Source organism: Aureobasidium pullulans (genome assembly GCF_000721785.1).
Source record: "Aureobasidium pullulans EXF-150 unplaced genomic scaffold scaffold_14, whole genome shotgun sequence".
Classification (NCBI taxonomy): Eukaryota; Fungi; Ascomycota; class Dothideomycetes; order Dothideales; family Saccotheciaceae; genus Aureobasidium; species Aureobasidium pullulans.
The window spans coordinates 218,355-238,935 of record NW_021941034.1 but is presented as its reverse complement, the minus strand read 5'-3'; the positions used below and the strand labels follow the sequence as shown (position 1 = coordinate 238,935).

Sequence of the window (20,581 nt, the reverse complement as noted above, 5' to 3'; positions counted from 1 at the left end):
TAGAGTAAAATTGCATTGTCTACGCAAAGGCATACGTCCCGCATGCAAGACGCGCAACACAACGCCGCTTCAGTTGAAACCAAGGATGCGGTTCGCGCTTGCCATGACCTGCTTCTCTCCCGGTGTGCGGCCCGCACCTTCGTCGAACCTCTCCAATCCCATGGCGCGAAGTCCATCGACTCCCGAGACCGCGGCAATGTCTTCTTGAAACGCGCGACCGACATGCTGGCCTTCGCCGACGCCGCCAGGGAAGTCTGGTGAAGGAGTGCCTGTTTGTCTTCTGTTAGCATAATTGGCTCTGGTCACGGCTTGAGCTGTATCTTACCTCTCAAGAAGCAATCTCTCTGACGGACCAGGTACTCGGCGTTGCGCTCGGTAAGCGGGCAGGCAGGGATGTAGAGCACGCTTGAGTCGCTCTTGCCGGCGTGTGTTTTATCGACTGCATGGATACCGTCGCAGTGCCATACAACATAGTCGCCGGGTTGTACTTTAGGGATGTGGACCATAGTCTCAGGCAGGTTGAGGTGGGGATGAAGTAGTGCGTTGAGCTCCTGACCACGTCCGAGATTGGCTCCCTGCAACCACGAGCTTGGCTTGTCCTCAAGCTTCCAGTTTTCCGGCGAAAGGTACTCTTCGGTATTTGCTTGCTCAAGTGCTCCGTTGACGGAGACCTGAGTAGATGGGCCGGTTCTTGGAGTGAAAAACGGGCGTAGCAGGAAGTACGCCGTGGCAAGCTGAAGAAGTGGGTTGACAAGCAGAGTGCCTTCGAAAGCACTGGTGTGCGACATGCTCAACCAACCTTGAGCTGCTCTGAAGGCACTGCACGCCCCAGCTCCTTGATACAGATCTGACTCGACTGGCAGACGGCTGCTGGACTCCCAGGGGTCGTACTTCTCCCAGTCACCTTGCCAGATGTCCTTGTACACTTGACCCTTACCGTAGCCGGTCTCTTCCCATCTCTCACAGCTACCTCCGTCGACGTGGGGCTATCATCAGGTCAGCATGATTCCAATATCTTGACTCTGGTGTCTGATAACGTACGCCGAGGGCAAACTTCGCATCTCCAGGCTCACGCATGCGAAGCCTATCGCAGTATGAGATTGGTAGGTCAGAGAACAATGCATTCGGGTCCTTCGAGTGCCAGTAGCTCAGCAAGAACTGTTGTGCTTTGAGAAGATTGGGATGACCTCTTGCCCGAATCTGCGATTTTGACCAGTACAGCTCGTAGACTTGTGATGAGAAGCCTTGAAGAGGTGTCAGCTTGCTTATGTCTGCTGGAATTGACCAATAAAATCACTCACTCTTGGTTTGAGGATTTGCTTTGATGTACTCTTTCAGGTCTTCCTTCATCTGCAGGGCTTCGGCCTCGGGAATGGCTCCTTTGATGACTGCAACACCTCGCTTTCTGTATTCGCTGTTGAAACGTTCGGACGGGTTGTCGATGTCTTCGAAGTCGATTTGAGGCACGATGGATGAGCCCATTCGCTTGATCTCTTTGACCTCATTTTTCAAAGTCGAGAGCAATCTCTCCCAAGATGCTTTGACTGCTTGCTCATTACCTTTGATGAGGTCTTCCTTGACAGTAGCAAATCGAGGCTCCAATGCTTCAAATTGTTGACCAGATAGAGAAGCGAACGAGTCCGCGATGGTTCCCTCGGCCTTGCCGCTTGTAGTCGTTGCAGCTGTACGCAGTTGGTTTGACAATTTCAATAACCGGTGTGGTGCACGGAGGGTTTGAATGGTTCGCAGCATTTTAACCAAGTAATGTGCTTCCTTTCGGTTTTAATGTTTTCCTCGTGCAATGTCGTAAGATGATCTTACGAATATCGAATAAGCAATGGAACGATAAAAGGGCAGTGTAACAGGGTAATGTAACGATGAGGTTGTCAGCCGTGACTAGCGTCAGGTACAGGAAACTGTGCGAATGAAGAGTGTTTGAAGAATGGGAAATGGATGGATGTTCGTTATTCTCAAGCAGCACACGAGCTTATAAAAGCTGTCTGACTTGCCGACGAGGTTGTAGTTATGGTAAGATGGTCATCGCGTCGGCATGTCCCAAAACGTACTCTGCCGACAGGATCGGGCGGCATTCGACCAGATAGGCTCCTCTCCGCCAGCATCGGACCCGCTGCTCCGACAAAGGATTTTGTGCAAAATCAAAGCCTCGGGTAAAGTCCTTATACCGTATTGACGTTCGACGAGTATTCGAGTGTTACTCTGCTTGGTCGACAGGGGGAAAAAAGACGTAGACACGCGAAGATCCAAAAATATACGGCGTATCTTCACGGGACAAAAGCAATGCCGCTTCTGTGGATCGAACACAGTGCCTCCAGAAAACTCTTGCTGGTGCAAGAAGGACAGAAGTTGACTTCAGTCTGGCGCTCTCCCAGATGAGCTAAAGCGGCGTATAGATGTGAGTTTGAAAGATAGCATAATCTATTGCCCTCCATCTCAACTAATGGTGAGCACGCATCGATGTATAACATTCCGTGTGTTTGGAATAACTCGATTGATAATCCAGTTTCAGCCTCGACCAAGGGTAGAGCTCTTGGGGTAGCTCTCACGTCGACCACTTGTTGTCTTCCTCGACCGGTCTAGGCGTGTCTGCTTCCTTTGTGCTTTGTTATGTTTTTCAACCTTGACGCCCGGATAAACTGAAAGCTTGAGAAAGAAGATGAAATGGTGATCAAGCGGTGTCGTAGGGCTAATCGACATTGGTAACCACCTATGAGCATCAAATGAGGGCTCTTTAACCCCAAGAAGACAAGTTGTGTTGGGAGTACGCATGAAAATGCAGTTTTCAGTTTCGAAAATCGCGTCAAGAGCATCACCCTGGCGAAAGCACAGACGTGAGCGAGATGAAGCGAACCTCCCACTGTTGAAAGAGCAGAGCGCCTGCCTGCCTAGCGGTGAAATCGCGAAAGACTTTATTAGCATCTTACCTCATGTTCTCATCTGGGTCTCCACGTCGTCTTCAACATCGCTGAACTGAACGTCGTTGCTGTCGTGATGACTGTGATGAACGGAGCTTGGCACATGGGATCGCCGGCCTATCACCGCTTGAGGAAGGTGACCTTATCGGCAAGTGCAACCCGCCTTCCTCTTTTACAAACAATATGCAAGCAGACGAGGGGAACGTCAAATGACGCGACCGACTGAGATTCAATTGACCATTCGCTCAATCTCTTGACCTCTTCTTCTCATACACATCTTTCGACCATCAGCAGACAGTGACGCGTTACCATGAAGGTTCTACCATTCTTATACGCAATTCCATTGGTATCTGCCATTGGCAGCAGACAGCACAAGCGCGACGTGGAGACCTTGAGTTTGGAGAAGGTATGCTCATCTGGAGGACTTACCTACCAGAATAATCTAGGGGCAGAGGTGGCCATGGTGCTAATGAACCTCTCAGCGTGACATCAACCCTGAGCTCCTGTATCCTGAATACAACATCTCAGTGCCTGTAGACCACTTCCACAACTCTACTCTGTACGAACCTCACAGCAATGCCACTTTCGATTTGAGGTATTGGTTTGATGCTTCGCACTACCAACCAGGAGGTCCCGTCATTGTGCTACAGTCCGGTGAAACCGATGCTTCTGGTCGTCTGCCCTATCTACAGAAGGGTATTCTGGCACAACTGGCCCAAGCAACTCACGGTATTGGTGTTGTGCTCGAACATCGCTACTATGGAACATCATTCCCGACTCCTGATCTGTCCACCAAGAACCTTCGATTCTTGACCACCGAACAAGCACTTGCGGATGAGGCATATTTTGCAAGAAACATTGTCTTCCCTGGACTCGAGCATCTGGATCTGACGAGTAAATCTGCTGCATACCTCGGATATGGCGGATCGTATGCAGGTGCTTTCAACGCCTTCCTCCGTGTCGTCTATCCAGATGTCTTTTGGGGAACAATCTCGAGCTCTGGTGTGACCAAGGCCATCTACAACTATTACGATTATTTCACCCCAATCGCCGAGAACGGACCTCCGAAGTGTATCTCTACTCAAAAGACTCTTATCCACATTGTTGACACCATTCTTTTGAAGAACCAGTCCGAGCTCACACATCAACTCAAGACCGCATTTGGTCTCGGAAACCTTACTTACGACGATGACTTTGCCAGCACTTTGTCTAGCGGCATTGAAGGCTGGCAGAGCCGTAACTGGGATCCCAAGGTCGGTAGTCTCGGCTTCGACAGATACTGCAATAACATTTCATCTGATGCAATGCTTTACCCCGCTGCATCCTCGCTCCGGCCTGTTGTGGAGTCTCTGATCAAGAACACCAACTACACTGTCGAGGAGACCTTGGTCAACCGCATGCTCAACTTCATTGGCTACGTGAACCGTACTTCTGTGGCCTCTTGCTCTGGTGGGAGCACACAGGACGAGTGTTTCAGTAACCACAACTCATCCACTTACCAGCAGGACGACTTGGCTTCATACACCTGGCGCTCATGGGCTTACCAATATTGCTCCGAATGGGGATACCTCCAGACTGGATATGCACCTCCAGGCCAATTGCCCATCGTCTCGTCTCTCCTTGACTTAGAATACGAAAGTATTGTGTGCGTTGATGCCTTCAACATCACGACTCCGGCGAACGTTGATGCGGTGAACAAGTACGGTGGCTACGACATCAGTTACCCACGTCTTGCTTTTGTCGATGGATCTGCCGACCCCTGGCGTCCAGCTACTCCTCACGCATACGCCCAGGGTGCCAAGGAGCGCAACTCTACTTCCAGTGAGCCCTTCATCTTGATTGACGGAGCTGTTCACCACTGGGACGAGAATGGCTTGTTCCCCAACGAGACTACGGCCTCCCTACCTCCCTTGCCAGTCGCCGACACCCAGAGACAGGAGATACAGTTCGTGCAAGAATGGATGCAAGAGTGGCAGTTGGAGCAGCAGATCAAGGCAGCTTATCGTAAGCCAGCCACCCAGGGGCCCATCTGAGTATGAGGTGAAAGTGCTACATGCCATTGACAGATAATTCTTGTTCTTCAGCGGTGACACCATAACGAGATTTTGTTTCTGCTTTTGATCATACTTGTCTATAAGCCGTGCATATAAAGCTGTCTTGCAATGATTGCTCTAAGACCTCAATGTTCAGTTCGAGCGAGGTAGTCTCTGATGTGAAATTTGAAGGCGCAAGTATCGATATTTCGAGAGAAGATCTATCGGGACATTGGCTTTTGTCGGATGGCGGGTAACAAGCCATCCGCCTATAAATATGCGGACGGAACCGGTCGGCAGCAAACGTATTTCGTAACCCGTATTGTGTATACTGTACCATACTTTATCGACCAAACGTCCTGCTCGGTGTGACTGATGATATTCCCATCTTTTTACTGCTTGCGATGATGATGGAGAGTCATAAGGAAAGACCGAGGAGCCTCGGGAGGAAGCAGGGAATGACGTCGATGCTTGGATGCACGGTGGTTTGGGGGAGATCAATTTAAAAACAATCGCGATCGTGGGGCGAACAACAAGCAGCAGCAGAGTCAGTGTTGTCGATTGATGTGGCCACGAGGCCGGCCATCACTTTGCAAAGCAGGATTGCAATCAACGTGGCAAGTTACTGCAGGTTGAGCGAATGAAAATATAGGAAACGGAAATTACAAAAGGGTCGCCCAGAGTGTTTAGCAGTCGTTTTGGACCATGGACAAGAAGGGAAATGGCATGCGGAGAGGAGGCTGGAAATTGGAATCGATGGTTTCGTGGGTAGCCGCGTTAGAGCCGCGAAACTCCGGCTTTTGGCGCAGGACGAGCAGACAAGACAGCTTGTAGCTGCCACGAGCCAGCAGGAATGGCGGTGTCAATAGATAAGAATGACGGAGGGACTACGAATTTACAGGTTCTCACAATAAGATCAGCATCAGCCGGTAATAAGTACGTGTTAAAAGGGAATTGTTATGCAGGTCGAAGCAAATGCTTGTAAAAAGCCTTGAGCAGCAGGCTTGGGAGACGAAAGCTTGGCATACGTATGTTGATTAATGGGTGAGCGTGGGGGAAAGACGGTAATCTCTTCGCTGAACCCTCGACAGAGGCTCTTCTATTCATTCTGCATCTCCTTCTTTGGCTCCTGCAAAACCCTCTTCCCTCTCCCTAGACCCTCTATACCACTACAATCCGGCTGATCCGGCCCCGTGCTTTCAGTCATGAAGAAGGCATTGCACAAGCTCGTGCCCGGCCACCACCGCCGGAGCACCAGCGCCAGCGGCAACCACAGCAACTCGGACAGCGGCACTCCCACATCTGTCAGCAGAGCCAGCACAGATATCCCCGACAGATCTCGCCAGTCGTTGGACTCGTCTGCTCGTCCCGGCTCAAAGGCTCGCTTTGCCTCACCACGCAACTCGACCTCTATCGACACACGAAAATCCCTCGATGTCAGCCGCGCCTCAACTGACATGAGCCACCGCCGCCAGTCCCGCTCTACCTCGCATCACAGAGCTACACACAGCCCATTGGGCGCTTTCAGACACAAGCTTCGCCGTGGCTCTTCTTCGTCTTCATCCGACGATGGACGTCCCCTTAATGCCCTTGGCGAGCCCATGTCCAAGGCACAGCTCCGCAAGCGTACAAAGCTGCAACAGAAGGAGGAGAGACACAGAAAGGCCGAAGAGCATGCTGCAGCAGACCGCCAGCTGCAACAACAGACACAGGCACGTGCTGAGGCAGAAGAGACTGGTGACATGAAGAGCAAGTACGGTATCCTGCCCCTCAACTACTACGCCCCCCAGCAACCGCCAAACGAGAAGAGAGTCAACCTGCTCGAGCTGTCTGAGAGGGACGTCGGCTCGTGGGTTACTTTCCGCGCTCGTGTCCACATGATCCGCCAGATGAGTTCTCGCCGCGTCTTCATCCAGCTTCGCCAACAGACTGCCTCGATCCAGGGTGTCTTGCACGAGCACGCTGGTGTCTCGCTAGGCATGGTGTACTGGACCAAGCATCTCAAGCTCGAGTCGGTCGTTCGCGTTCGTGCCGTGGTCCAGGAGCCCAAGGCCAAGCAAGGCAAAATCACTGGCTGTTCCATCGAGAACCTCGAAGTCTCCATCCACGAGTTGCACGTCGAGGGTTCTAGAACCATGCCTCTTCCCTTCAACGTCGCCGAAGCCGAGGTCACTCGTGAAGAAGCTGAGCTGACCAAGAACGCCCGTCACCACATTTCCGACCGAACTCGTCTCGCCAACCGTATCGTTGATCTTCGTTCCAACACCTCCCAGAGCATTTTCCGCGTTCAATCCGGTGTCTCGTCCTTCTTCCGCGAGTACCTGCGTGGCCAAGGCTTTATTGAGATCCACACCCCCAAGCTACAAGGCGGTGCTACCGAATCCGGTGCCAGTGTCTTCAAGGTCGATTACTTCGGCAGACCTGCTTTCCTGGCTCAGTCACCTCAACTGGCCAAGCAGATGTGTATCTCGGCAGACTTTGGCAAGGTCTTCGAAATCGGTGCTGTCTTCCGTGCCGAGAACAGTAACACACATAGACATATGACCGAGTACACCGGTCTGGATCTGGAGATGGCCATCGACGAGCACTATCACGAAGTCCTCCGCACCCTTGACGGTCTCTTCAAATTCATGTTCAAGAAGGTCTACGAAAACTACCGTCACGAGATTGACACGTTGAAGAAGCACTTCCCTCACGAGGATCTTGTCTGGCTCGACAAGACGCCCATCATCCCCTTCTCCGAGGGCATTCGTCTGCTGAACGACTCTGGCTGGAGAGACGAACACGGCAACCCTCTTCCCGAAGACGAGGATCTGGGTACTCGTGACGAGATCCAACTCGGCAAGGTCATCAAGCAAGTATACGGTACGGATTACTACGTCCTCGACAAGTTCCCTGCTACCGCCAGACCCTTCTACGCCATGCCCGACCCCGAAAACTCAAAGGTCACAAACTCGTTCGATATCTTCCTCCGTGGTCAAGAAATTCTCTCTGGTGGTCAGCGTATCCACGACGAGAGGATGCTGATCAAGCAGATGGAGCGCCTGAAGATGGACCCAAGCACTTTGGACGAGTACATGCAAGGCTTCGCCTGGGGAGCTCCTCCTCATGGTGGCGGTGGTATTGGCTTGGAGCGTATGCTGATGTTGTTGCTGTCTCTCGGCGACATTCGTCACGCTACTCTCTTCCCCCGCGACCCCAAGTCCTTCCCCACCAAGCCCGTCGTCAAGCAGCTCAGACATCCCGAGGCCAGCACATTGCACCCTCCATGGGAGGGTCAAGATCGCCACGCCGCAGGCATGGAGCTTCCGCCCGTCGAGCAGCTCATCGCCAACTACGGAGATGCCTCCAACACCTCGTGGCTCGAGCCCCGTACCGAGATCTGGAGAGACGACGTCACCGGTGCTGCCGTCGGGTTCGTGCCCCACCAAGGATACGCCATCACTGTCGGTGACCCGCTTTGTCACAAGAGCCAATACGCCCGTACTATCCAAGGATACCTTCACTACATCAAGAAAGAGCGTGGAATCAAGCCATTGTGGCTCCTTTGTGGCGGCGATGTCGAAGAAGTCCTTTCTTCCCACAAGTTCGACTGGCGCACATTCTCTGTCGCTGCTGAGCAACGTTTAGATCCTGGCAACAACCCCGCTGTTCACGATCACGACATCCAGCGCAAGATCCGCCACGCCAGTAAGGAGGGTGTCAAGGTACACGACTACCCTCTCGGCACACCGGTGCCTGCCGAGATCAAGAAGAAGATTGATGGTCGCATCAAGGATTGGCTGGCCAACCGTAAGGGCAAGCAGGTTCATCTCACAGATATTCACCCTTGGCAGGACGAGGCCCATCGTCAGTACCACTACACCACCGACAAGGATGGTCAAATTTCTGGCTTCGTCATCATGGCTCAGCTGTCGCCCGATCACGGATGGCAAGTCAAGTTCTCGCTTGATTTCCCTGGCGCACCCTCAGGTGCTATCGAGTTGCTCGTTATGCACGCGCTCTCGCAGGTCGCCGCTGGCGGTGCCCAATCAGTTACCTTCGGTGGTGGTGCCAGCTCAAAGCTGACGCCTGGTCACAATCTGAAGGGTACTCGTATCAAGGTCCTTAGCAAGGCCTACCACGCTATCGCAACCGAACTCAAGCTCACAGCCAAGTCTGAGTTCAGAGAGAAGCTTGGTGCCCAAGACGACCCCATCTACGTGTGCTACCCACCACACGGTCTTGGACCCGGAGGTGTCAAGGCAATCTTGACTTTCTTCGAGGACACCGATGACGGCAACAATTAGAGACAAGGGAGTTGAACATACCCACTGCTCTTTCTTTGAACATTTGTACGATGGATGGACAATATATGGACATGACACGGCAGCAACAGCAGCGATACCACCTTTTCTTCTTGTTTTTCCTTTTACGTCTCGAACGCTCTATGTGTTTTTGTTGTCACCGTTACGAATTGATAGATGCATCGTACACTAATTAATGCTTTTTATGTATCCTTTCAGGCTTCCTCACTCAATTGTTTCTTCTAGTATTGTGTCTTGACTATATATTGCGTTTTGATCATGCTTGAAGACCAGAGATGTGAAATGGTCTTAGGGGAGAGACGGAGGGCAGGCCAAAATATATGTAAGTTTGCTACCACAATGAAACGAAAAGCCTCCCATCCTGTTGTCTTCAGTGACAGCGCTGACCATGCAAGAGAAACAGGATGTTCGGAGTAGTACTGCACTACTCACATACCGCTAACCTGCAACCCGACTGTCGCTTTTAGAACATGAACAATTCTAGGATTGCTGATTCGCATTGAGGAGCATCCCATTGTCTCATGTTCCAGACATTATCGTCTGCGAAAGTTGTCCAAGTTTCTGAGACATCAGTAGACCCTGACTGCTTGATGCTGGGCATTCGTCGAAAGTCTGACGTAAGTATCCTGCTGTTCAGCAGGAACGATACTCGCTGCTTCCTACAGGGGATCGAGACGCGAAGCCTCGAACATCTTCTTGGGCTGTCGTCCTCTCTCCATCAACATTACCATTCTATCCACCCCCATTATATCAAGCAGCATTTCATCCATACTTCTATTCGTCTGATCCCCCCTTTATCTTTCAAACCTCCACCCCTTAGCCGCCAAGATGGTTTGTCCAGGACTGGGAGTCACTCGCGCGTCGTTGGCTGTCATCCTCGTCCCGAGTCTCGTTGTTCCCATCGTCGTAGCCAACTTGATCGGTCTTGGAATCTGGAGAGTTCACAAACGTCACAAGCGTCAGCGCGCAGCAGCAAGAGAGATTGCAGCAGAGCCAGCAGCCGGTGGACTGATAGCTGGTGCTGGTGGAGCAGCCACCGGAGAAGCAGTCATCACAGCAATATCGCCATCTGGAGACAGCACGTCGACAGTTGTCTCGGCCGGGCAATCGGCAGCTGTGCCTGCAAACCCATCTGTCACGATCGTTGGCTCAACCAGAGCCGGCACCAAGACAGCGTTGAAGAAAATCCGCAAGTCGGACGGCAGCGACATGATGACGTCTGAAATCACTGGCCAACACATTACCATCAATGGGGCTGATCCAGAGTTCACTTACGTGGTGATTGTTTATGAAGAGCCGGCGCGTCTTTAGACGTTCAAGGGTGCGTTTGTCACATGCTTTTCCTTTCACTGATTCACTCTTGCATCTCGTCCATCCCACCTTCCTTCCCTTCCATACTTTGGATCAAACAATCATGTCAAACTTCAGTTGGCGCCCGCCCTCTGTTCCGTTCGAGGCGCAGACACGCGATGGCTCGCCTTTCACCGTGTGGCATGTCTGCATCATCTGCCAACAACCAAGATCTGCTCGTTATCATTCCGAGCATCCCATTGACGCCAACTTCGCAGCCTCACCACCTCAATCCATTTGTCGTCGCTGCGCATCCAAGTCAGTGTCATTGCACATACACTCTGCGCCATATGTTCTGACGACAAACACAGATCTTCTTCGTTGCCATTGCAATTGACCCTGCCTTCGCCCATTCCTGCGCCTTCGGTTTCAGTCCTCTCAGTTCCTGTACAACCCGTCTCAGCACCATCCAGCCCAACACCTGAACCTACTCCGCGCATCATCCCTTTCCGTCACGTCAAGCCTTTTGCCCCGGAGCTGCAGCACGTTGATCTTCCGCCTCCACCTACTTCGACTACTTCGACTGTTGAACCTAAGATTGCATCTATTCCCACCATCGAAATCATGCCTCCTCGTGGTCCATCCTACGAAGAGTACCTCTTTATCAAGAGGGAGAACGACCGCAGATGGTCGCAATCTTCCACCAGAGACTATCCTGCGCCTCTGAGAGACTACCACTCTGCCTCTCCCAATGACCATCAATCGTCCGTCAGAGACTACACTGCGTCTGCCAGAGAATACCTTCCGCCCACGACAGACTACCCTGCACCTTTCAGAGATTATCCTCCGCCCGTCAGAGATCGTCCCGCCCCTACAAGAGAGTACCAAGCACCAGCCAGAGACTATCCACTTCCAGCCAGAGACCGTCCTGCACCTCTCACCAATGTCAAACCTGCTAAACGCCGCGTCTCTTTCTCTCGTGATGACGAAGTGGCCACTCTTCCACCATCCTTGTCTTCCGACCAAGACGACCAATCCATGCAAGGTCTCTCTCGTATGCGTCTCAAGCCTCCCAACCTTTCCGGAATGTACAGACCTCAAGACGACTACGAATACGAGAAGCAGCGTACACGCACCTACATCGACCCCACCGACAAACCTTACGTCCCCGAACCCAAGTGGGCTCCCCTCAGCGAATCACCTGCACGCGAACTTCCGCTTGTTGAAGAGTCCCACGCCCATGGTCCTTACAGAGCTGAGAACTCCCCTACCCCTAGCATGGAAGTTCACGTTGACAATTACGACTTTGTTGTTGACAAGGAGTACGCAATGCGCAAACCTGCACCTCCTGGTCGTCACGATGTACCCCCTCCTCGTCATGAAGCACCGCCCACTCGCCAGAAGGCACCCGATCCAGCCAAACAAAATGACCGCGAATGGACCAGATATGTGACAGTCAAGGAGTACAGAGATGAGAAGGGCCCTTACGTTGAAGTCGAGGAGAAGTATGTTTTTGATGACGAGCGTTGATTTTCTTGATTTTGCACCGCACCCCAATTCCACTCTTCCACTTTGCCCAACGTTTGCTTAAGTTTAGTTTATGAATCGAAAGTCTTGCTTCTCCCCATTCTTGAATGTTCCTCGTGCCATGTTTCAGTGATATATGTCTTGATGGAAGGAGTGACGTCCATGCAGACTGAACATGTCTCGCAGGTGAACTTATCAAACAGGAATCCATGAGAAAACCCACACAAGAAACTTTCCACCTGTACAAAAGACGCCGCTTCCTTCTTATGACGCAAGTTCTTCGCTTTTTGCCAATATCTTCCACCTCGGAACAAGATACGAAAACACACAAGAAACTTTCCCGACCATACATTGCTATGCAACAAGCCATGTCAAGATGAGGTGGGGAGAGCAAAGTAGATATGAGCCCGAAACTATCACAAGCAGATGCAGTAGAACGCAGCCAACAAAATGGCAAAGGTGATGCATCAAATTCTTCACGTCCCCATCATTTCGGTCTGTCATAGGAAGAACGGTGGAATATCTGCTTGCGAATTGGTTTCTGATCTTTTTGCCAAAGCGACGTGATCTTGATAGACAACAAAGTGGGGTTGTGCTGTCGAAATATATAGGTATGGTGCTGTGGTGTCCTAGGAGGAGAATAATATCTTCAGGAGCCTTTTGATACCATGCTCAAGATTTGAATTAGGGAAATTCGAAGACCGGTGTATTCGTGTTGGATGGGGATTGATACATGTCATACAACTTTGAGAGGAATTGACTTCGTATATGAGTAGTAGATGTAAGTCATGATTACCGAGTAGTCGTGACTTTGATTTAGGTGGAGAGTAGCATATAGATATCGCAGAAAACATCGCTGTTGGGAGGTAACAAGTGCGGTCGTCGTGGAAAGAGAATTAACGAAACCTGGTATTGGCCTCTTGTGGTTTTATCATCAACATGAAGCTTTCACAGCGGTCACATCCATCGAACCCCTGAGATCAAGCTATATCAGCGAGAAAAAATGGTCCGGCCGGAAGCGCGTACCCACTTGTCATGAGTTGGGAGATCCGGTTCGGTGTACCGCGGTACAAATATGGTATTCCGAACGCTTGGTCGATGCTTGCTAGGTGGCCAGTTCGGCGGAGTAAGGTCCTTGCTATGTATAGCTCATGTGGGCGGGATACAGTTTGCAGACAGGAGCTGAGGATCTGCAAGATGCGGAAGGCTTGCGGGACGGACCGCGGAGTCGCCCCGTGGACCTCGTCTGCACGGCGACAGCAAGGTGTTTGGCGATGTTAGGCGATCGATGTTTAGAAGTCGGAAGGTAGTATCGACGACGGTCCGGTGACTATTCTCAAAAACAGGGTTGGAAAAGGAACTGGAAATATGAGAGGATGAGATATATGAAAAATATGAAAAATTGAGATTATAACACCAAACTCTTCTATAAATCGCACCTGGGTATATGAATAGAAAGAACGAGATAAAGAGGACGGTAGAAAGAAGAACACCACGCCGAAACAAAAACAACCACCATCTAAGTTTAGGCTCCACGCTGAATTTTGAAGAAAAAGGGAAATCTAAGCAGGGAATAGGAAGCAAGGAAATAAGAAAAGGAAAAGTCTCCACGCAAGATGTCGAGATCGAGCGATCAACACTCGAGAGGCAGCTTCTCGATGATGGCGACGGAAGAAGACTTGAGGAAGTAAGGTGCGAGCATCTCGTTTGATGCCCAGCCATTCTTCAGTGTCGACAAGGCCTCTTCTCTGGCGGTGTCAACACCCTTAAGAGTGCTGCTACGGAAGCCGCCAGCTCTGTACAAGGCCTTGTAAAGTGCAGTACCGAAAAGACGTCCGGGCACACCGGATGCGAGTTCGGAAACGATGCCAAGGATGAAGAGCCATAGGGCTCCAAGAGGGTTCTTCGAGATCAACTTGTAGCCGTCGTCGCCCCAGGTCTCGCCGAAAGAATCGGTCTCGCTGTCGTAAACTGGAGGCAAGGGCTCGGCGGCATGGACGGCAGTGCGCACTACCACGACCCAGAAAAGAGTTATCTTGCAAATGTCGATCGCGGCTACCGGCGAGTAACCATCCAAGGCCCACATGCCGAGAAGCGAGTAAGCAGCGTTGAAGATCGTGGTACCAAAGGCGAGTCTAAGGTCTCCGAATGAAAAGGCCTGCATGCCTAGGGCAATGTTGGTCAATGCCAGACCAGAGACACCGAATGTTATTCTGATGATGTATAGCCAGAGAAGCTGTTCACAGAACAGACACACCATGTGACCATATCTGTTGAGCTTGTTGGTGTGCCAGAGCTCGAAGACCACCAGTTGGAAGTCAAACGAGGACTTGCCAAGGTTGTTCTTCAAGTGGAAGGTGTAAGGGAATGATTGGTTGACAGCGATCCACTTCGTCTCCAGATAGCAAAGGATGAAGAAGCAGATCAAAATAGCAAAGAGAGCGTCGATCGCTAAGGAGTGTAGTGCGACCCAGTCAAGTGTCGATCCGGCAAGAACAGCAGCAAGGGTAGGTGATGTGAAGTAGACTACCGCAGAGCCCACTGCAGTGCCCAGGAGAGATGTAAGGAGGATAGGCATCTTTGCAGGAAGAACGAGTGGTGCTCAAACTCAAAAGTGATGATCTCTGTGATTGCTCTCCTGAGCACCAACCTCCCGGACAAGCTCATTATATACTGACCATGGCGACGACACCCTCCGGGAGTTCTCCTAGGTTCATGGCGAAGACCACAACCGAGCCAGATAGTGTACCGTCATTGCAGCATCGAGGGCGCGATAGAGCCGGACGATGCGGCAACCTAGATCTTCTTTGCATAGGGCAGTCTCTGCGGTGGCGCAGGGGTGATGGTATACCGAGAAGTTTTGATGAGATGGTGTACGAATAGCACTTGGCCAGGGCGTGACATGCATGAGTAGCTCCTTTGCTTGCATGAAAGGCGTGAAGTTTCAAGGTGAGGTTGCAGCCGTTTGGTTCGGGTTGCGGCTTAGCGTTCCCCCTCGTACGTAGTTGCTATGTTCCGGACCAATGAACAATTTGCTTCATCACCACATTTTGTTATGCTCCGAGGAATTTCCAGCGATCATACCGCATGACCAAGCGTTTGAAGGTTTCCGAGTATCCATACGATGATAAGATAGATGGATCAGGGCCAGAGATTGCTTGAAAGCATGTTCGATTGCGAGGAAAGTGTTGCCTGAGGACTCGTATATCCTGTGATAACGTCATCGTGCCTCTATCTCAAGATCCACCGGACGTGAAATCTTGGTCGCGTCGCGCGTCTTTGATGGCACCTACCAAGGAATACTTACGACCGAGGCCCAATGACTCAAGAGTCAGGAGGGAAGATGTGGATACAAGCTTATCCAGCCATGGGTGGGATACAACACCGGCCTTCACTAAGAGTCCGGATAGTTCTGGGGCGGTCCTGCACTCCCGGAGCCTTGAATCCACGAGCCTGGGAGAGCGGCCGGTTGCGAGAGAGGCTTGCAATCAACCGTCTGCAGGGACAGAGCACCGTGCGCTAGGCGCCATCGGGTGCTGGGTATTCATCAGGCTTGTGTCTGTCGTTCGTCTCAAGAGACAAGCGAGGATGAAGGAAAGACGGAGGCTTTTCGCAGAGAGGAACAAGCGACATGTCAAGGCTTGCTTATGCCAGCAGCAACTGAGACTTCAACAGGAATTTCTCTCAGTCCATTGTCACAGAGTGATTCACAATATTTGCGACGGGTTCGTTAGGTGTAAACGTTTGCCTCAGGAGCTTGGGCCTAGAAGCCACAATCGTGTAGCGACGCCTTCTTGGGAGGTCGGCTTGCTCAGGGAAACTGCTGCTCCTAAACGAACATCACGTTCTGGGTCCTCCTCGTGGAAAATCAGCAGGAGCCGACCGCGTGTGGCCGTTGAGAATGAAATCACAATGCCGGCCGAGACGCATCACCGGTCTTCCAATCTGGCGGATATCATCATGCATGCCTCTCACAAGACAGTCTCATTTTCCACGAGGACGAGCGATGACTCCAGCGGCGCTCTACGTTGTCGATAAAGATGCCATCAGTGATCATCAAAGAATATGCCTTGATTGACATGAGAAGACGTTGTCGATACGGACGTACTCTGGGCGCGCACGGACTACCCGGATCGGCTCCTGCCGCTTCTGTTGACATGAAGTCGCATCTGGAAGAGCGTGACTTGGCATTGAACTTCTTCGACCTGCCTGCACTTCGAGATTCAAGACATCGCATTGCCGTTGCACTCGAATTTTCTAGTCGACGCCTGAAGGATTTCTCCATCACTGGGAGACTACTCATGGCACAACGCCGCCGTATGCTATGCTTAACCAATCTGCTGGCAGTCTTCAGACTGCAAGTATACACGAGAAATGTGTTCACACTCTCTCAAGCCTCTTTCAAGCCTGAGGCCTCACACGAAGGCACTATTGTTTGAGATGACGGCAGTACGTGTCCTGCGAGACATTGATAAAGCAAGACCCACTGGTAGACACATTTGCACGGGGATGCCGTGCCCGTTTCCGCAAGCGACGAACTTGACAGAGGCTTCCTCCCACCACGAGTCCATTTACCTTTGGTGAGGGCGATCTATTTCTGCGCCTCGAGTATCGCATCTGCTAGTTCTTGTGGCCGTTTGATCTTGCCCTGGGCGCTTCATCACCGGACACGCAAAAGACGGCATCCCGCTCAATACAACCGTTGGACAGTTCGAAATGCCGAGCAAATCAACGTGATGGCGGCCCTGACGGGCAGCCTACAGGTTGCAACAGGCGTTCTGACCGAGACAGAACTGGCCCGAAGAGTCGTTATATCGCTGCAGAGCTGAGTGATGTGTCTGCTAAAAGAGGCATCGCAGCGACAATCCACGTTATAGCTACGCACTTTATCCTGGAGCCACGCTTCTAATACTGAGACAGCTGGAGGGATTCGATACACCTTAAACGTCAAGATCATTCAAGTATAATAAACTCCCTGCCTGCATTCCTCGTGCAGTAGCTTCCTCCTAGGTTTACGACGCGCGACGCGACTTTCGACACTACCTTCCGGCTACACCACCACCACCCAGCCTCCTTTGCAGTGCACAGACGCATCACATCGCTGGATATTCGACTTTACGGCCGTGTACCTGGTGGATCGGGTGCCTTCATCCTGTCATGGAGTCTGGCGGCCTATCAGATCGAGCCAAGGGCTACATTTACGGCAATGATCTCTTGATGGGCTTTGCGTTTGTGGTTGTCGCGACTCGCTTCTATTGCCGGATGCGAATGGGATCCAAGCGAGGCCTCTGGTGGGATGACTTGTTCATAATGCTTTCATTCGTACGTGGGTCATGCTCAATGCGTGAGACATGTTCATCTTTGGCTTACCAAGCTGGATAGATTTTCGCCGTGGGATTTGGAGCTACAGTCAACGTAGCGATGGGACACTATGGATGGGATCGACACATCTGGACTATTCCCGCCGCAGTACTATCGACGTCCGTCAAAGCATACACGGCCACTAAAATCCTGTTTGTCCTCAGCGGCACATGTGTGCGGATGGCATTGTTGCTGTTCTATCTATGGCTGATCAAAGATCTTGCCGAGAGAAGGCTCAGACAAATCATCTATGTAGTGATGGCGCTGAACTTCGCGCTATGCTTGGCAGGTGTGCTCGTCTCTATATTCCAATGCTGGTAAGTCAAGTCAGAGCTCATGTTACTTTCACAACCCTGACAGCTCTCAGGCCCATTCGTGCAGCTTGGACATGGGAGATCAAAGATGATGCCCGTTGCTTGAACGAGGGTGTCTCGATCACTACCATTGGCGCCTTGCTATCGGTCCTTGACTTCATTGTCAACATTCTTCCACTTCCAATTGTGGCTCGTTTGAATGTTGCTTTCAAGCAAAGAATCGCTGCCACTGTACTCCTTTCTCTGGGTACCATCGCAACCGCTGCTGGTGTCGTTCGAGAGGTTTATGTTTACCGAGCATTCATCGGTACCAAAGACTCGACCTGGGGTGCATTGCCTTTGTGGATCTGTGCGGACGTCGAAATCTACGTTGGTCTGGTATGTTCAACAACCCCTGACTACCCTTCAAAACCTACCAATACTGACATCGAACCAATAGCTTTGTGCTTGTGTTCCCTCCCTTCGTCCCCTGTGGCCTAAAGTGAGATCTTGGTTCTCATCCTGCAAGGCCTGTGTCCACTCCAACGACTCTTCACGCCACTCCGCTGGCGACCTTCACGTTCCAGCAACAATGTCATGGCACGACTTTGACAAGGATGTCATCTTCGATGGCACCTCATCATTCCACTCGGCCTCCCACCTCTGGGGCAGCAGGAAGAAATCATACACCACAACCATCGCTACACGCCTGGAAAAGCCAGTCTCTCAATCCGACTCTTTCTGCTTGACGAGCAACAACCGCGAGTGGGAAGAAGTCGCATTGAGGGACTTGGAAGCGAATTACCCAAAAGAAGTGCACGTAAGGACATCTGTGAGGTTACAGAACCACACGATATAGTCTTACCTTTTTGCATTCATTTTTAATCAGCGAGCGATCTATTCTTTTCTACTTCTTTTCTTGTTTCTCTGATACCCCCCATACTACGATCATAGACCTTTTTTATTCGGCCCTTGTTAGGCTCAATTGTATATACTAGGGCTGTATAGCCACACTCTCAAATCATGCCTGTCTTCAAGGCTTGTTTGTACATATCATGGCTTTACAGCCACAATCCTCAAAATCCACGCCTCTTCCTGGGCTCTCAGTTGCACATACATAACCACAACTTACATTTCCATTCTACCCTTCCAGTTTTTTTTTTTCCTGCGAACCTCACCGCACGCAACACGCGGCCTCCAAGATCCAGCCATTCTCACTCGGGATGTCTGACTCAAACCCTCCTCTCTACTTCAAAAACCTTGTATAACACACCAAAACAACCAAATGACCACCAAGTGACCACCTCTGCACAAGACAAAGCCCAGAACACCCTCAGTACGCAGCACTCTCAAGCCAAAAACGACGTGGCGAAGGAACCTAGATTGTCCGCGAGGCGTAAAAGGAGGGCGTACAAAAAAACATATCCTCATCGTACGATGGATGATTGACGGATTAAGCCCAAAACAGCCCCAAACAGCCCCCAAAAAACGGTTTCTTTCCAACTCTCGCTTGTAGCGAAGATTGTAGATTTTGCGGAGGGATTTAAGGAGGAAGGGATCTCGACTCTTGAAATAGAATTATAGGGTAACTTGTTATGGTGTGATTTTCTTGTTCTAGCTACCTTCTTGATGGAGTGTGATAGGGAGGCGTAGGTGAAGAGGATGGTATTTGCATATCGGTGCTGATTTAGTCAGAGGTGGCCGGGTCTAGAACTTATCGTGGCTAGATGTGAGGGACCTCAGTATGGAAAGCATACTATACTGCCTCTGCTACGCCAGAGGAAGAGGTAAGATTCACTACTTTCTTAATCCAAGCATTTCAGGTCAAATGTAGTTTGATAGGTCATCAAAAACGGCACAGCCATCTAGACATCAGAATCTTTCCAATGAGAAGGCGCGGTAGGTCAAGTTCTAGGCTCTCTCTGTTGCCCAGCCTGGATTTCTTGATAATGGTCGTTGATCTTGTAAAGGCTAGAACATCTATATTCGAATGTAGGGGGATTTGTTTGAATAGTATAAACCTCGACTCTCACATTTCTTGCAAGTGAAATAGAATAGAATACACAAAACTATCCATGTTGAGTTTGTACGATATACTTTACTCGGTTATTCCTATCTCCTTGTACTTGTCGTGAACTATACAGCCATTACGCACAGCGGAAACAGCAATCCTCGATGTCGACAATGCGTTATAAGAGTTGGGCTGATATAGTCAGAAACAGCATTCTTGTTCTCGAGTTGCACCCTTCTCGAGCCACAAGATACAGCACAAGTACCCTGATTTTTCGGGCTGCCTTGTAGTTCTACAGATATGGAAGTTCGCCGATGTCGATGTTGATGTTGATTTGCATGACGAAAGCCGGGCTGCTATACGTTGATCATACCTTAGATCTTAACTCGCTATTGTGTATGTGTATGAAACACATCTCAATATCCAACTTCTACCCTACGGCTCCGTAGAAGTATGAAGATACATGTCACCAAATCCGGCACTCGCTCGGCTCCGGCTATATGCTGCGACACAACCATGGCAGTGAAACGAAAGACAAGCTACTTTCGTATGACGATTTTAGTAGATGCACTATCCTTTATTTACCAAAAAGAAGAAAGTTCTAGTCGAGTCGAGTCAGACTTAGACACTCAAAGGGTAGCGAATAGATGTATGTGTCAACGATGGACTTTCATTGCTTATGCCCATGACAGCTCTCCAATTGAAGTGATAACCGAAGGCGTGAAATTTGCAGCTACGGGATTGGTACAAGGTGTTTTGGAGATCAAAGTTATTACCAAAGAGAGAAATATGGACGGCTATTCTCATGGACATATCCACTAGATCT

The 20,581-nt window shown here is 50.7% G+C and overlaps 9 protein-coding genes across 9 annotated transcripts; 6 read left to right on the top strand and 3 right to left on the bottom strand.

Annotated features, from left to right (window-relative positions):
* Positions 1 to 159: 159 nt before the first annotated feature.
* On the bottom strand, positions 160 to 1,850 carry M438DRAFT_52504 (DUF1479-domain-containing protein). Its single transcript, XM_029910155.1, has 3 exons — positions 1,302 to 1,850; positions 1,042 to 1,244; positions 160 to 986 (listed from the first exon to the last, which is right to left on the bottom strand). Exons 1-3 carry the CDS (start codon positions 1,750 to 1,752, stop codon positions 303 to 305), a joined length of 1,338 nt encoding a protein of 445 aa, XP_029758652.1. The 5' UTR covers positions 1,753 to 1,850; the 3' UTR covers positions 160 to 302.
* A 1,196-nt stretch (positions 1,851 to 3,046) lies between these two features.
* M438DRAFT_322472 (extracelular serine carboxypeptidase) lies at positions 3,047 to 5,304 on the top strand. The gene is made up of 2 exons (XM_029902961.1): positions 3,047 to 3,339; positions 3,416 to 5,304. Exons 1-2 carry the CDS (start codon positions 3,244 to 3,246, stop codon positions 4,964 to 4,966), a joined length of 1,647 nt encoding a protein of 548 aa, XP_029758651.1. The 5' UTR covers positions 3,047 to 3,243; the 3' UTR covers positions 4,967 to 5,304.
* An 809-nt stretch (positions 5,305 to 6,113) lies between these two features.
* Positions 6,114 to 9,481, top strand: M438DRAFT_347235 (aspartyl-tRNA synthetase-like protein). The gene has a single exon (XM_029905855.1). It carries the CDS (start codon positions 6,172 to 6,174, stop codon positions 9,253 to 9,255), a length of 3,084 nt encoding a protein of 1,027 aa, XP_029758650.1. The 5' UTR covers positions 6,114 to 6,171; the 3' UTR covers positions 9,256 to 9,481.
* Positions 9,482 to 10,101: 620 nt separating this feature from the next.
* Positions 10,102 to 10,584, top strand: M438DRAFT_336984 (uncharacterized protein; the record flags this gene model as incomplete). The annotated part of the gene is made up of 1 exon (XM_029903944.1): positions 10,102 to 10,584. One exon carries the CDS (start codon positions 10,102 to 10,104, stop codon positions 10,582 to 10,584), a length of 483 nt encoding a protein of 160 aa, XP_029758649.1.
* Positions 10,585 to 10,687: 103 nt separating this feature from the next.
* Positions 10,688 to 12,093, top strand: M438DRAFT_366966 (uncharacterized protein; the record flags this gene model as incomplete). The annotated part of the gene is made up of 2 exons (XM_029907921.1): positions 10,688 to 10,881; positions 10,935 to 12,093. The coding sequence occupies 2 exons, from the start codon at positions 10,688 to 10,690 to the stop codon at positions 12,091 to 12,093; spliced, it is 1,353 nt and encodes a 450-aa protein (XP_029758648.1).
* Positions 12,094 to 13,723: 1,630 nt separating this feature from the next.
* Positions 13,724 to 14,668, bottom strand: M438DRAFT_277386 (uncharacterized protein; the record flags this gene model as incomplete). The annotated part of the gene is made up of 1 exon (XM_029900924.1): positions 13,724 to 14,668. One exon carries the CDS (start codon positions 14,666 to 14,668, stop codon positions 13,724 to 13,726), a length of 945 nt encoding a protein of 314 aa, XP_029758647.1.
* Positions 14,669 to 16,410: 1,742 nt separating this feature from the next.
* On the bottom strand, positions 16,411 to 16,677 carry M438DRAFT_347233 (uncharacterized protein). Its single transcript, XM_029905854.1, has one exon. The coding sequence runs from the start codon at positions 16,659 to 16,661 to the stop codon at positions 16,506 to 16,508; it is 156 nt and encodes a 51-aa protein (XP_029758646.1). The 5' UTR covers positions 16,662 to 16,677; the 3' UTR covers positions 16,411 to 16,505.
* A 424-nt stretch (positions 16,678 to 17,101) lies between these two features.
* M438DRAFT_347232 (uncharacterized protein) lies at positions 17,102 to 17,516 on the top strand. Its single transcript, XM_029905853.1, has one exon. It carries the CDS (start codon positions 17,248 to 17,250, stop codon positions 17,470 to 17,472), a length of 225 nt encoding a protein of 74 aa, XP_029758645.1. The 5' UTR covers positions 17,102 to 17,247; the 3' UTR covers positions 17,473 to 17,516.
* M438DRAFT_52439 (uncharacterized protein) lies at positions 17,256 to 18,685 on the top strand. The gene is made up of 3 exons (XM_029910154.1): positions 17,256 to 17,768; positions 17,819 to 18,143; positions 18,205 to 18,685. The coding sequence occupies exons 1-3, from the start codon at positions 17,512 to 17,514 to the stop codon at positions 18,601 to 18,603; spliced, it is 981 nt and encodes a 326-aa protein (XP_029758644.1). The 5' UTR covers positions 17,256 to 17,511; the 3' UTR covers positions 18,604 to 18,685.
* The last annotated feature ends 1,896 nt before the right edge of the window (positions 18,686 to 20,581 follow it).